The following is a 15,929-nucleotide window of genomic DNA, read 5'->3' as shown; positions in this document are numbered from 1 at the left end:
AAGAGTCATTAGTCGTTCGTCTAACAGACATTTACAGTTGTACGCTTAACTGAGTGTATTACCCACGTTAAAACTTTAGCTGTGCCATGGAGCAAATCTCAACATGTTTCCTCGCTTTCGCTGCAGCTTCGTACTCCTCTCTAGGCTAACGTTTCCATTACGTTCCAATCACTCCCCCTTGACACGTGACCAACAACTCAGATATCATTGGCTTAGAAAATAAACGTTATGAAAACTCTTACATTTGAATTTATTTTCTTACAGTATTCAAAATAAAATACATTGAAAACATTTCCAGCATCAGGAACTTAGAATAAAAGAAATAAAATACATTTCAAATCAGGTAAATTCTATTTATTAACTTATTCTATGTATATTATTTATTACTTCCTATTTATGAATCTATGAACTTTAAACATCTAGCCTAATTTTCCATAGGGCTACATTTAGTTTTGCAAATGCTTTCACGTTCAGGACTAGGACTAAGACTAGGCTCCAGTTGAGTAGGCTGAGGCTGAGACTGAGACTGAGACTGAGGCTGAGGATGAGGTTGAGGATGAGACTGAGGCTGAGGCTGAGACTGAAACTGAGGTGAGTGTGTGTGTGTGTAAATGTGTTAGTATGTGTAAGTGTAAGTGTAAGTGTATGTGTGTGTGTGTGTGTGTGTGTGTGTACGTGTGTGTGTGTGTGTGTTTACGTGTGTGTGTAAGTGTGTATGTAGTGTTAAAAACAGATTAAGTTTGTTCCTTTTGTTCCCTGTGATCCACTTCATGTGGAGTTGGGTGCAGTTGTCTGACTCGTGTTCAAACGGATCAGATCTTTTCAGCTCGTCCTGTGCCACCACCTCTCAGAGTTTTCTGCTCTAGTCATGAATCTGTTGTTTTCAAAGGATATTTTAATTTTGTCTTCTTAGGTTTCACTAAAGTCATGGTCGTACTGCTGCAACAGTAGCTCCTCCAGGTTTGCAATAGAAACTCTGTTTGCCGTGACTTTAGGACAGCTATCCATGCAACATCCATTTAGAGGACTGTTGACAACCCAGCCAGATTTTGTTATAACTGCGTGTGGCCCATCTCCTTGCCTGTTGACCACTTCCCACAGTTCTAAAGCCTTTGGAACATTGCTGCCAATCAACAACTCCAGATTGGCTTTGACTGTAAGAAGGTTCAACTCCCTAAGGTAAGGAAATCTAGAGAGATCATCATTGGTGGGAATGCTACTTGTATCTACTGGCATGCTTTCCTGAGTGTATACCTCTGGTAATGCAACAGTGATAAAATAGTCATAATTCAGTCAAGGCAAACACAACAAGACATTTGCAGTATATTTAAAGTAAGATAATTTTTGTAGATTATTGGGGGGGATCAGTAGTTTACTACGTCAGGTACATTGGATGACAGAGCATTTGAAAGGTTGAAAATAATGCACACTGAGGTGGTATTCCCACCCAAAATGCAGTACTAAATGCATGGTGCTATGGTCAAGGTGTCACGGAACGTTGGACGACACAGAGATTGCAGGGAGGTGGGAGTTTTTTTCAAACCAGCCAGTACAGGGTTCACAGGGGGAAAAACAGGAAAAAACACAAAAGCAACTCGGGATGCAAAAGCACACAAACGTGAACGCACAAAACATCAGAACTCAAAAACTATAACACACAAAAGTTAGATTAGGGATAACTGGGATTAAACTAGAACGACCTGGGTGTCATGGAGATCATGGAAACACTGGACCTGACGGTGCAGGAGCGCGGGACCAGAACTAAGACTAAACGACCTGGAAGAGGAGAACACTGGCGTAGCAGCGGAGGTCGGGGATCCGGAGCGTGTATCATCTTGAGGTATAACCCATAAGTGATGCGAGCGTGATGCGAGAACCGACAAGGGAGTGAAGCGAGTGAGGAGTTTAAGTAAGGAGAGTGCCAGGTGTGTGGGATCAGTACTGATTGTGAATGAAGGATCTTCAAGTCTATGTGGGTCTGGAACTTTACATGAAAATTTGAAAAAGTGTGATGTGTGTCTGTAACCATGGGGATATTTGATCAAGAAATGAAACAGTACAAATTATCCCACAGAACTCATTCCTAGGGAATACTGAAGAATCAAAATGTCTTACCTGAGTGTCTCCAGTGCACAGTTTGGGTTCTCCAGTCCGCTACAGAGTTCTTGGACCCCAATATCTCCAATACTGTTGTCACTGAGATCCACATTTTTCAGTTTTGAAGATGCTTTGCTGAGGATACATGCCAGTTCTGTACAGCTCCTTTCAGTGAGCCCACAGCTATTGAGCCTTAAGGGGAAAACAGCCACCAGTGACTAAAAGCTCAATGAAAAGGACACTGCTGCCGTCTGTATATTAGTGTTTCTAAACCAATTTAAAAATCAGGCAAAAAGGGTTCCCATAGAACTCATTCCCATCTTTTATGCGCATTCATGAAAATTCAGCTGAATAAAATGCGAATCAGTGCATTTTCATCATCTGTATTATGCAAATTCAAAATGGACACTCTCCTAATTAAGGAAGGAGTCGTGAACAGCTTTGGGATCACAACATAAGGTTGTCAGGCCAACTTTAACAGGAAAATGTAAATAAATTGCAACAAATGCAAATTCATGCGAATGAACCCATTTAATTGAAACTTAGTTGCATTATACCAGAACGTCGAGTAAATCCACCCCCCTCTAGCAAATCAAATGATTACTCGCATTTCAAGTGTTTCCAGTCAGGGTTTATCATTCAAAATGTGCATTAAAAACACAGCTAGTGTCATTAACCCCTCCCTTTCTGAGAATACACACTGCCACCATACTTACTGAGCCTTCTGAGATTCCTCCACTACTGGCTGAAGCCTGAGGAAAGCTTCATCAGATCTGATGTACTTCTTCAAGTCAAACACATCCAGCTTCTGTTCTGATGTCAGCAGCACAAACACTAGAGCTGACCACTGGGCAGGTGAGAGTTCAGCTTCAGAAAGTGTCCCAGGACTCAGGAAGCTCTGGACCTCTTCCACTAAGGAGTGATCATTGAGTTCATTCAGACAGTGGAAGAGGTTGATCACCCTTTCTGATGAAGGAACATCCCTGATATTTTCCTTAATGTAACTGATTGTTTCTTCATTGCCCTTCTTATTTTGTCCTCTCTGTAGTAGGCCATGCAGGAGAGTCTGGTTAGACTCCAGTGAGAGGCCAAGAAGGAAACGGAGGAATAGGTCAAAGCGTCCATCTTCATGCTCTAAAGCTTTGTCCACGGCACTCTTGTGTAAGATGATCATGGATTTGTGTACTGATCTCATTTCCCAAAGCTGAAAGCCTTTTCTGAGGGCTTGATTTGGAGAAATTAGGTCTTTCCTTTTCATTATTAACATCAGAAACACATACAAAGCTGCAAGATACTCCTGGACACTTAAATGCACGAAGCAGAACACCTTTCCTTGATAAAGCCCTGATTCTTCTCGAAAGATCTGGGAGCAGATGCCAGAGCATACTGCTGCCTCTCTGACATCAATGCCAGACTCTTTTAGGTCTTCTTCATAAAAAATCAGATTACCCTTCTCTAACTGTTCATATGCCAACTTTCCAAGGCCAAGGATAACTTTCTTGTTCCACTGTGGATCAAGGTCATGAACATTTTCAAACTTTAGGCTCCTCTGTTTGGTTTGGAAAATAAGGAAATAGGTGTACATCTCTGTCAAAGTCTTTGGAATCTGTCCACCTCCTGAAGAGCCAAGAATCACCGTAAGAACAGTAGCAGCAATCCAGCAGAACACTGGTATGTGACACATAATGTGGAGACTCCTTGATAATTTGATGTGAGAGATGACTTTGCTGACAAGATTCTGATCACTGATCCTCTTCCTGAAGTACTCTTCCTTCTGTGGGTCATTGAACCCTTGTACCTCTGTGACCCGGTCAACAGACTCAGGTGGGATTTGATAGGCTGCTGCTGGTCGAGAGGTAATCCAAAGTAAAGCAGAGGGGAGCAGGTTACCCTTGATGACATTTGTCAGGAGTACATCCAATGAAGTGACCTTTGTCACATCAGTCAAACTTTCATTTTTCTGAAAGTCTAGTTGGAGTCGACATTCATCCAGACCATCAAATATGAACAACGCTTTGTACTTCCCTTCGCTGGGAAAGGTTAACTGCTTTATTTCTGTGAAAAAGTGGTGGAGGAGATCCATCAAAGAGAGCTGTTCTTTTTCTCTCATGAGGTTGAGCTCCCTAAAAAGTAGTGGAAATATGAAGTGGATATCCTGGTTTTCTTTTCCCTCTGCCCAGTCCAGGATGAACTTCTGAACTGAGACAGTTTTACCAATGCCAGCAACTCCTTTTGTGACAACACTTCTGATTGGTTTGTCTTGGCCAGGTAAGGGTTTAAAGATGTCACTGCATCTGATTGATGTTTCCTGTCCAGCTGGTCTCTTGGATCTTGACTCAATCTGTCTGACTTCATGCTCTTCATTTACTTTTCCACTTCCTCCCTCTGTGATGTAGACTTCTGTGTAGATCTTTTCTAGAAGAGCAGAGCTTCCTTGCTTGGGTATTCCTTCAAAAACACTCTGGTACTTGTTCTTGAGATTTCTTTTCAGCTCGGTCTGACAAACTACGTCCAGCTTATCTATTTCAAATATACAACAAAAAACATAATACTGTTTTGCAAGCCACTGACATTGAGGGCAAACAATAACTGTTTCTATTTTTCCTTATTTTAGCTAAGTGATGCAAACAAATGCAAATGTACATAAAGAAAGAATTCTTACTTTCTTGCAGTTTGTCAGCGAGATCTTGCTGCTTCATATTCCTAAGGAAGTGCAGTGCCATCTTCAGAGCCGCTTCTCTGGCTTCACTCTCATCCTCCTCTTTACTCTCAAAGTTTTCTTGGTAATCTGGACTCAGCATCCTCTTGAATCTCTTCAGCTCATTCTTCACAAAGGTGATGATCTTCTCCTCTAACACCTAAAGCAAAAATAGTGCATTGCATTACAGAACGCTAATAGACTACTTACATTTACCTTAACCCTAAATCTGGTATATGTAAGTACAAAGGAATGTTCTATTACTTAATGATTCTCAGTATGACATATTCTAATACACTGCATTCATTAGTGTCATTACAATATTGAAAGGCCACTGTGAAAAAGTGGGACAGCAAATAATAACTAAGGATTTGCTGGAGCAGAAGCGCAGTGGCAAACTGGCCTCCTCGCAGGAAGACATAGACCAACATCTGAAGCAGACATACAGCGACCCCGCAAGAGAGCAGGAGTTGGGAGAGTGTAACAACCTCATAGAACCCCCTGAACCAGAAGTGCAGTTCGACATGTCGGAGCTGCAGCTAAAGGAAGTCAGGGAGGTTGTCCGCAAAGCAAGGGCAAGCTCTGCACCAGGACAGAGTGGCACTTCATACAAAGTTTATAAGAACTGTCCCAAACTCCTGCTGCGTCTGTGGAAAATCCTGTGAGTCTTCTGGACAAGAGGGAGGATCCCTGAACAATGGAGAGTGGCTGAAGGGGTATGGATCCCGAAGGAGGAAAACTCCACTCAGCTAGACCAGTTCCGCATCATCAACCCTGCTGTGTGTTAAGGCAAAGGTTTTCTTCAGTGCTGTTTCCAAACAGCTGTGTACCTACCTGGCAAAGAACACATACATCGACACATCTGTCCAGAAAGGCGGCATTCCAGGAATGTCAGGATGTCTGGAGCATACTGGTGTGGTGACACAGCTCATTCGGGAGGCCAGAGAGAACAAGGGCAACCTGTCAGTGTTGTGGCTTGACCTGGCAAATGCATTCGGTTCCATTGCACACAAGCTGGTTCAGCTCACCTTAAGAAAACATCATGTACCCAGCAGGTGACCTCATCGCTGATTATTACAGCAATTTCAGGATGAGGGTCTCTTCAGGAGCAATAACATCCAGTTGGCACAAGGTGGAGATCGGTATCAACACAGGGTGTACTATCTCTGTGACATTGTTCTCCCTAGCCATGAACATGCTCACTAAGTCTGCTGAGCCAGAGTGCAGAGGACCCCGCACGAATTCCGGACAACGGCAACCACCCATCAGGTTATTCATGGATGACCTCACGACAGAATCAGTCCCAGGCTGCCGGTGGATTCTGAAGGGACTTAAAAAGCTGGTGGAGTGGGCCCGGATACGTTTCAAACCCGCCAAATCCAGATCAATGGTGCTGAGGAAGGGAAGGTGGAGGACAAGTTCCGGTTTAACATCACAGGCACAGCCATTCCAACTATTACAGAGAAGCCAGTCAAGAGCTTGGGCAAGGTTTTTGACTGCTCTCTGAGAGACACACCATCTATCCAGTTGACCTGCACTGAGTTGGATGGCTAGCTGAAATCCGTGGACAAGTCAGGCCTACCTGGGAAGTTTAAAGCCTGGGTCTACCAACATGGCATTCTTCCCAGGATCCTGTGGCCCCTCCTTGTCTACGCGGTCCCTATCTCAACAGTTGAGACCTTGGAGAGGAAAGTCAGCAAACACCTCCGGAGATGGCTTGGATTACCAAGGAGCCTGAGCAGCATTGCACTGTACGGGAAGACCAACAAACTGCGACTGCCTTTCAAATCCTTGGAGGAGGATTTCAAGGTAACTAGAGCCAGAGAAGTGGTTCAGTACAGGGAGTCAAGTGATCCGAAGGTGGCTAAAGCAGGGATCCAAGTGAGGACTGACAGGAAATGGAGGGCAGAGGAAGCGGTTCAAGAGGCAGATGCAAGGCTGCGTCACAGAAGCCTGGTGGGAATGGTCACACGAGGTCGAGCAGGGCTAGGATCCTTTCCAACTCCCCAAATGAACACCAGGGGGAAGGAAGGGTGACAACTTGTTCAGGAGGAGCTGAGAGCAGCAGTGGAGGAGATGAGAACCTGCAAGGCAGTGGGAATGAAGCAACAGGGAGCTTGGACGAGGTGGGCTTTGGAAAGCCGAGCCTCACCGCATCAAATTCCGCATCTAGGCAGTGTATGACATGCTTCCAAGCCCGTCAAATCTGCACATATCAGCGCAGGACTGGCGTGGGCAAAGCAGTTCCGACCCTCCAAGAATACCATCGCCTTTGTCAGAGCTGGGGACAAGCCAACTCCTGCCAGAAGAACATCATCTGCAGACATCCTGACGTCTGCAAGAGACTGGCAGTTGTTGGTGGACCTTGAACATCAGCTGAAGTTCCTTAGCCATATTGCAGTCACCACCCTGCGACCAGACATTGTCCTTTTGCAGTGCTGCTGGAGCTGACAGTCCCGTGAGAAAGATCGCTTGGAAGAAGCCTTTGAGAGGAGGCTCTCCAAGTACGTAGGACTGGTCAGTGACTGCCAGCAGTCTGGCTGGAGAGCAAGGTGTTTCCCTGTGGAGTTTGGATTTGCAGCCCGTTCCTTGGCCAGAGCCTTCAGTAGTTTAGGCATCGAGGGTGAGAGAAAGAGGAGAGCCATCCGCAGTACCACCGATGCGGCAGAGAGAGCCTCAAGATGGCTGTGGCTCAAAAGAGGGGAGCCATGGAGTCATGGTAGCTAGCTAGCCATCTGGACACAAGCTGGGGTCTGATCAGCCCCGACTGGGTCACCTGGAGGAGGGCATATGATGTTGAGACCCGAAACGTCCAATGATACCAGGAACATCACTGAAGATGTGTCCAGATTAGGCATCAGTAGATGTATGTACACAGTAACAGAATGCCAGGTAGCTAACCCTCCACACATATTATTATGATATATAAGTGTATATATGATTATCATCGTGGCTGGTATTGGATTTGTTGTGGTGTACATCTGTTTAAGAACACTGTAGAAACATGCTGCTGAATGAACTATATATAGGGTAGAGATGTCAACAACAGTTGGCAGCTGGACCCTGGGAGAGAGTAATGAGATTAAAAACTACTGCATGACCAGTGCAGAACATTTAGACATACAGTGGAGTCTTATGTAACCCATGACCATATGTTAACATATGTTGACCTGAAACTCCCTCCCTATTAGATTGAAAATGTTTACAGAGATACAAAAGAGGTCAATATTAATCAATATGGAAATATGCACTATACCAATCAGAAATTTGGAATCACCCAGAAATTTACAAATTTTTTGAAAAATTGTGAAGACGGTTACAAGTTAAGAAATAATGATTTCTGATTGAAGCAACAATTATGTGTGTGTGTGTGTGTGTGTGTGTGTGTGTGTGTGTTATGCTTGCAGAGATTCTGATGTCTTGAACAACCTGCAGATTTGTGCCTCCTGCCTCTCATTATCTCCTGGTTAACGCTAGTGTGTGTGTGTGTGTGTGTGTGTGTGTGTGTGTGTGTCCGTGTGTGTGTGTGTGTGTGTGTGTGTGTGTGTGTGTGTGTGTGTGTGTGTGAGTGTGTGTGTGTGTGTGTTTGCCTCTCTTTATCTCCTGGTTAACTCTAGTCTGCACTGTTCTGTGAAGGGTGTTGTGCACACCTTGGAAGATATTTTCAGTAACCAAATTTCTTGCATGTATTAACTTTCTTTGTACAATCAGCAACACCTTATTTGAAAGGGTCGACATGAGAATGACATGCCACTGTCATAACCATAACATGACATAACATGCCATAATATGCCTAATGATTTAACTTATATACTTATAACTATATCTATAATTATGGTCATCTGATTTTAATTGAAAATGTACATTTGTGAGTTATTCCTTATACTTTTGTGTGGTGGTGTATATTACTAAATATGAACATATACTCCATAGCAGCACTGCATTAAATGTGTGCATTAAACCTGGAATATGTGCTTCAGATCCCCATGTTGACTCTGGGTGAACTGGTCACTGACAGCATCTGGTTTACATTCCTCCATTTGGCTTCTGGGGATGGAAAATCAAAGTGAAGAAATATGGAGCTAACCTTTAAACATCAACAAAAGCACAGTTGACACTTATTAAAACTACCCAGCTTGCTAACTCATGTACTTTGGCGATATATTTGGCAACACTGTGCTGTAAAAGCTGATCTTTCTTTTCCACAGGGTTTCGAGCCTATAACAGAATCCTAGTGAATAGACTGAGTGGCTTATCAAAACAAAAGATGTTGAGATGACAAAACCATACCTCAAAAACTGTTAACTTGCATCATGTGCCTTTCAGTAACATATGATGTTAAATGTATCCAGATTAGTTTTCTCCCTTGCCTCTAGGTTTTTGGGTCTGCACTTGTTCTGTCTATTCTATGCTGTACTTATTTCAGAAATAATTTAGTAAATTGATAATTTGGAGTTTTTAGTCTGATTTCATTGCAAATTACAAATACTTTACTGATATGCTACCAAACGCATCTCAAGAGGTCTCTCCCGCTAAACATGCAGGGATGGATTAACGAACGGGCCTACCGGGCCCAGGCCCAGGGGCCCATGAGCTCAGGGGGCCCCTAGGCCAGAGCCTCTGCGTGAAGTCGCTGTTATGTATCTTATTTGTGGTTGAAAAAGGTGTATTTTATTCATTTGCTAATGGCTTTAATTGAGTGTACCTGTGCTGTGTTAGAAAAAGCTAGATTAATGCGACGTGATCAAGCATGACTTTTTGGGAGTGCTGAGGATACCTTATGCTATATATTCCCTCAAAATGGCAAACCTGTCTCTGTCATGGTTTTCATAATTTTTAGGGGGAATCGTCAGTAGCAATCTATAACAAAATTATACTGTATGCTTATCGTACATACACTATAGAAACTATAAAAAAACTGATTCAATTAAATGAATAATTTCTTATTTTCTTTGTTATTTTTGTCATATAAAGATATGCAATGATGATTGCTGGGTAATATGTATCTTGTTGTCCAATGTCAAGTCTCTAATTGATCATGTGATGAGACGATACGATATAGCTAGTTTAGGCGCATAATCTGAAAGTCAAGACCTACAAGCAGGCACAGTAGGCTACACCTGCCGGACGACGCCTTTCAAACATAAAAGTGGTGATGCATGATTCGATTTTTCAATGGACAGGATAGGCAGCCCATTCAGCCTCTCCTGCCCCATGCTGCCCCTCAGGTAAGTCTTAATCAGTTTCAATTTGGAAAAGAATCACTCGGCTGTTGCCCTGTCACATGTAATGTCAGAAACAATAGCAGGGCAGTGCACACCTCACCGAAGTTGGATGTTACAGAGTAAACTTTGACCTGTTTTCTTTCCCAATACAATAGCCAAAGTATCTAATTCGACCGTAAAATCCAACACATTGGTTGTGTTTGTGTGTGCGTGTGCGTGCGTGCGTGTTTTGCGGGCACACAATAATTTTTTTCGCGGAGGGGGGGGGGGGCCTTTAACATGTCCAGGCCCAGGGGCCCGTGGTTTCTTAATCCGTCCATGTAAACATGTCTATCACAAAAAATAGCACCCATGATTTACTACAGAGGCATTTTCACCCAAAATCTGACCGACTATTCTTAAAAAGGGGAACCTGGAAGGGGAGAGGTATTTTAAATTAAATACAATTACAAAGTATTTATAGAAAAAAATCTTAGTTTGTAAATTAAATACAGTTGCAAAATATTTATAGACAGACACCTTGTTTCTTGACCAAATATCTGTTGTGTCACCATTCACTATTTGTTGACTTCCTAGCATACCCGTCCTAGTGTACTATTGTGTAAGTCTGTGTGACAGTATACCTTTTTAAGCATACCCTTGACATGAGTCTGTTTCATGGACTTGCCTTGATGCATTTGTAGCATCTTCATTTTGGAAGTTGACGGTGTCATCTTTTGACCGGTCACTCTTCATGGACACACAAGTGGGCGCAGGTGATGGAGGTCTCTCCTGACGGACGTGTCTATCACACAAAATAGCACCCATGATTTACTACAGAGGCATTTACACCCAAAATCTGACTGACTATTCTGAGAAATGGGAAGCTGGAAGGGGAATGTTGGTATTTAAACTAAATACAGTTACAAAGTCTTTATAGACAGGCTCTTTGTTTTTTGACCAAATATCTGGTTGTGACACTCTAAATTCACTGTTTGTTGACTTCGAAACATACCCCTTCCTAGCATACCCTTGATATGAGTCTGTTTCATGGACTTGCCTTGATGAATTGGTAACATCTTTATTTTGGAAGTTGACGGTGTCATCTTTTGACCGGTCACTCTTCATGGACACACAACTGGGCACAGGTGATGGAGGTCTCTCCTGACGGACGTGTCTATCACACAAAATAGCACCCATGATTTACTACAGAGGCATTTACACCCAAAATCTGACTTACTTTTCTTAAAAAGGGGAAGCTGGAAGGGAAATATTGCGGCATCTGACCCGATTTCGTTCGGATCCACTTTGGCGAGAGTAGACAGTAACGTTCGGTTTACCACGACCACGGTCAAAAAACTGTGTCCTTCTACTGCCACCAGCTGATTCAAACCCACCACCTGTTACCTGTACGTAAAGGTACATCTCCAAAAAGGGCGGAGCTTAGACACCCAATCCTTGCCCAACACCAAGCACCCTGTGACACGGGCTACACCAAACATCACAGCAGAGCCTAGATCACAATACTAACAATATGTATAATACCAGAAATGACCAAACAACATAAATATCACAAACAAATCACAAACAGCAGAAATGGCTCCAACAGGGAATGTTGGTATTTAAATTAAATACAATTACAAAGTATTTATAGAAATATTGTATGTTTTTAATCAAATATCTGGTTGTGACACTCTAAATTCAATATTTGTTCACTTGCTGTGACATGAGTCAGTTTCATGGACTTACCTTGATGCATTTGTACCATCTTCATTTTGGAAGTTGACGGTGTCATCTTTTGACCGGTCACTCTTCATGGACACACAAGTGGGCGCAGGTGATGGAGGTCTCTCCTGACGGACGTGTCTATCACACAAAATAGCACCCATGATTTACTACAGAGGCATTTACATCCAAAATCTGACTAACTATTCTTAAAAAGGGGAAGCTGGAAGGGGAATGTTGGTATTTAAACTTAATACAGTTACAAAGTATTTATAGACAGACTCTTTGTGTTTTTACCAAATATCTGGTTGTGACACTCTAAATTCACTATTTGTTGACTTCGAAACATACCCTTCCTAGCATACCCTTGACATGAGTCTGTTTCATGGACTTGCCTTGATGCATTGGTAACATCTTTATTTTGGAAGTTGACGGTGTCATCTTTTGACCGGTCACTCTTCATGGACACACAACTGGGCACAGGTGATGGAGGTCTCTCCTGAAGGACGTGTCTATCACACAAAATAGCACCCATGATTTACTACAGAGGCATTTACACCCAAAATCTGACTAACTATTCTTAAAAAGGGGAAGCTGGAAGGGGAATGTTGGTATTTAAACTAAATACAATTACAAAATATTCATGGGAAGCATAATTTTATTATTTTAATTTGGATATTTAAATTCAGCCATTGAACGGAACTGGCCAGAATTGTAATGGCGCTGCTCTGCTCACAATTCCATATAAAATGCAAGTAAACTAAAGTTGCCCACAGCCTGTATAAGTTACCTGTAGCCTGGGAAGTTTTGAATAAATATTATATCATATTAGACTGAATGAAAGACCTAACTTAGAGCTCTGTTTATCATTTGAATTGATTTCAAAGGTCTTATAAGTTCACGGTTGAATAAAGCACTCATGTAAGTGTACTTGACAAACACATATAACATGAAACCCTTGTGGAGGAATGAATTATTGCAGTTATTGTGGAGATTATTGTGGTAAACCCGATTGTGTTCAGTGGCCGAGTAGGCCTGGACTGTGACTCATTCAGAATTTAGAATGATTATCCATGTTTGTGTTCATTTGTTCAAACTCATTTTCACATAGTGTAGGCTTACAGCCGTGTGTTTCACCAATGGTGCCAGACAGTGACTGCCTTGCTGTTATGAAAAGGGAAATGAACACAGAAAATTGTAGAACACAGGCAGTGTTTAAGAGTAAGCTATTAGCCTAAGTGGAGTAGGCCTATAGGTCCACTAAAAAGCCCAAGAGCCACAGAAACACACGGACATATCAGCTTAATTTAACATCACACATAATTCAGATGATGCATTACCTCTGTCCCTCTGGAGCGTCTCCTGGTGTTTCCATTGCTCAGCTTCTCTTCATGGACACACAACTGGATTCAGTAGAAACAATGAATCAAAACAATTATGTATCTGAAAACACTCACAAATAAAAACAGCAGCTACCTGTTGAAAGGTATCTGTGACCATACCTGTATAATAGTCCCGTAATATAGGGGTGGGCCTCCCAGCAGAAACTACGGCCGATAAAAATGTAAGTTTATTTTCTTCTTTTTGATCATCACCTGATCTACTGACCTGATCTACTTGCAGAAACCCTCTGCCTACACCTATCCATCCCCACCACACTGTGTGTGTGTGTGTGTGTGTGTGTGTGTGTGTGTGTGTGTGTGTGTGTGTGTGTGAGTGTGTGTGTGTGAGTGTGTAACCCTCTACCTACACCTATCCAAGCCCACTGTGTGTGAGTGTGAGTGTAAGTGTGTGTGCATGTGCATGTGCATGTGCATGTGCGTGTGTGTGTCCTGAAGGCGTTTAGTTTTACCCTACTAAAGCAATGTTAGCAAGAATAATAATCAGTAAGCACCTAGAAATCAAAGCACCATTTTCAAACAGGTAGCCTATAACACAACTACTGAAAACACAACATATTATTTTAGTAGAATAGTAGTGTGGATAGATGAATAACTGACCTGTTTACTATGCCGCCATTTTGTAGCGATACGTCCCGTGGGGAAACAACCTTTTCTAAATAAATCAATCACAGCACGGATGTGTACACACATCAGAACATGTTTCTCAAGATAAGACTTGCATGTTTCTATCACACATAACCAAGCTTAAGGTTTTCAAATTGAGTTAAGTTCAAAGTAGATATCTTCTTCCTCCGGTTAAAATGGAGTCTGTAAAGTGAACTTTGACTATGTCTGCCCTTCCTCTTATGTCAGACCTGTAAGGAGGAGCCCAGAGTGTCTAAGGTGTAAAACTTAATTGCCATGGTGGCAAAGTTGAGCAAAGTCCAATAACACCCACACACACACACACTCCCACTCTCTCTCTCCCGCTCCCTGTCCCACCCCTCTCTCTCCTTCTCTCTCTCTCTCCTCCCTCTCTCTCTCCCTCCGTCTCCCCGTCTCTCTCTCTCTCCCTCTCTCCCTCCCTCTCTCTCCCTCTCCCCCCCCTCTCTCTCCCTCTCCCACTCCCACTCCCTCTCTCGCTCTCCCCTTCTCTCTCTCCATCCCCCTCTCTCTCTCTCTCTCTCCCTCTCTCTCTCTCTGAGAATCAACAACATATGAGGTAGTGTCCCACCCTGGGGAGTGTTTACCAAAAGTGTCATTGTGCAGCAATCATTTGAAATAATCAAATTTCTACATTCTGCCAGCTCCCCATCCCCTTTCTCTATCTCTACCTCTCTACCTGTCCCATGCAGATGACCCCCTCTATCTCTACCTCTCTACCTGACCCATGCAGATGCCCCCTCTATCTCTACCTCTCTACCTGTCCCATGCAGATGACCCCCTCTATCTCTACCTCTCTACCTGACCCATGCAGATGCCCCCTCTATCTCTACCTCTCTACCTGTCCCATGCAGATGCCCCCTCTATCTCTACCTCTCTACCTGTCCCATGCAGATGCCCCCTCTATCTCTACCTGTCCCATGCAGATGGCCCCCTCTATCTCTACCTCTCTACCTCTCTACCTGGCCCATGCAGATGGCCCCCCTCTGAGCTCTGTAAAGCGCTTTAAGACAATTTGATTGTTTTGGCGCTATATAAATAAAATTGAATTAAATTGAATTATGTTGCTCCTCTTAGTTAGTCGAGAGGTTTCATTGCCCCTATATTTAAATACGTACTTCATTTAAACACCTGTCTGATAAAACTTTCCCTATATTTAAATATGTACTACATTTAAACACCTGTCTGATAAAACTGCCCCTATATTTAAACACCTGTGTGATAAAACTGCATAGATAAACGAACCTGGGGTCATGAGCAGCAATGAGATGTATGAAATAATATTCAACATTTTGAAATACCTCTCTTCATGGAGAGTTTTGTTTCTATATCCACTCTAAAGGCAGAAATATGTCCTGAAGGCATTTAGTTTTACCCTACTAAAACAATGTAAGCAAGAATAATAATCAGTAGGCACCAAAAAATCTAAGCACAATTTTCAAACAGGTAGTCTATAACACAACTACTGAAAACACAACATATTATTTTAGTAGAATAGTAGTGTGAATAGATGAATCACTGACCTGTTTACTATGCTGCCATTTTGTAGCAGTACGTCCCGTGGGGAAACAACCTTTTTGAAATAAATCAATCACAGCACGGATGTGTACACACATCAGAACATGTTTCTCAAGATTAGACTCACATGTTTCTATCACACATAACCAAGCTTAAGGTTTTCAAATTGATTTAAGCTAAAGGTAGATATCTTCTTCCTCCTGTTAAAATGGAGTCTGTAAAGTGAACTTTGACTATGTCTGCCCTTCCTCTTATGTCAGACCTGTAAGGAGGAGCCCAGAGTGTGTAAGGTGTAAAACTTTATAGTCATGGCGGGCAAAGTTGAGCAAAGTCCAAGAACACACACACATGCACAGACACACACACACACACACACACACACAGACACTCTCTCTCTCTCCCTCTCTCTCTCCCTCTCTCTATCCCGCTCCCTCCCCCCTCTCTATCCCTCTCTCTCTCATTCTCCCCCTCTCTCCCCCCCCTCTCTCTCTTTCCCTCTCTATCTCTCCCCCCTCTCTCTCTCTCTCTGAGAATCAACAACATATGAGGCAGTGTCCCACCCTAGGGAGTGTTTACCAAAAGTGTCATTGTGCAGCAATCATTTGAAATAATCACATTTCTACCTTCTGCCAGCTCCCCCAT

The 15,929-nt window shown here is 42.9% G+C and overlaps 1 protein-coding gene across 1 annotated transcript in view; it reads right to left on the bottom strand.

Annotated features, from left to right (window-relative positions):
- LOC122133822 (NLR family CARD domain-containing protein 3-like) overlaps nucleotides 1-13,810 on the bottom strand; it is a 32,100-nt gene extending 18,290 nt beyond the window's left edge. Inside the window, exons 1-7 of the mRNA XM_042710715.1 lie at nucleotides 13,725-13,810; nucleotides 13,065-13,127; nucleotides 11,749-11,865; nucleotides 8,758-8,842; nucleotides 4,760-4,955; nucleotides 2,814-4,617; nucleotides 2,116-2,289 (exon numbers count right to left, since the gene is read on the bottom strand). Of these exons, the coding sequence (XP_042566649.1) occupies nucleotides 2,116-2,289; nucleotides 2,814-4,617; nucleotides 4,760-4,955; nucleotides 8,758-8,842; nucleotides 11,749-11,865; nucleotides 13,065-13,099 (2,411 nt within the window). The 5' untranslated portion in view covers nucleotides 13,100-13,127; nucleotides 13,725-13,810. The remainder of the gene's footprint in view (nucleotides 1-2,115; nucleotides 2,290-2,813; nucleotides 4,618-4,759; nucleotides 4,956-8,757; nucleotides 8,843-11,748; nucleotides 11,866-13,064; nucleotides 13,128-13,724) is intronic.
- Between the last annotated feature and the right edge of the window lie 2,119 nt (nucleotides 13,811-15,929).

Source organism: Clupea harengus, chromosome 19 (genome assembly GCF_900700415.2).
Source record: "Clupea harengus chromosome 19, Ch_v2.0.2, whole genome shotgun sequence".
NCBI classification, from domain to species: domain Eukaryota; kingdom Metazoa; phylum Chordata; class Actinopteri; order Clupeiformes; family Clupeidae; genus Clupea; species Clupea harengus.
Note: the sequence above shows the minus strand (reverse complement) of the source record. Positions and strands in the feature narration are given on the sequence as shown.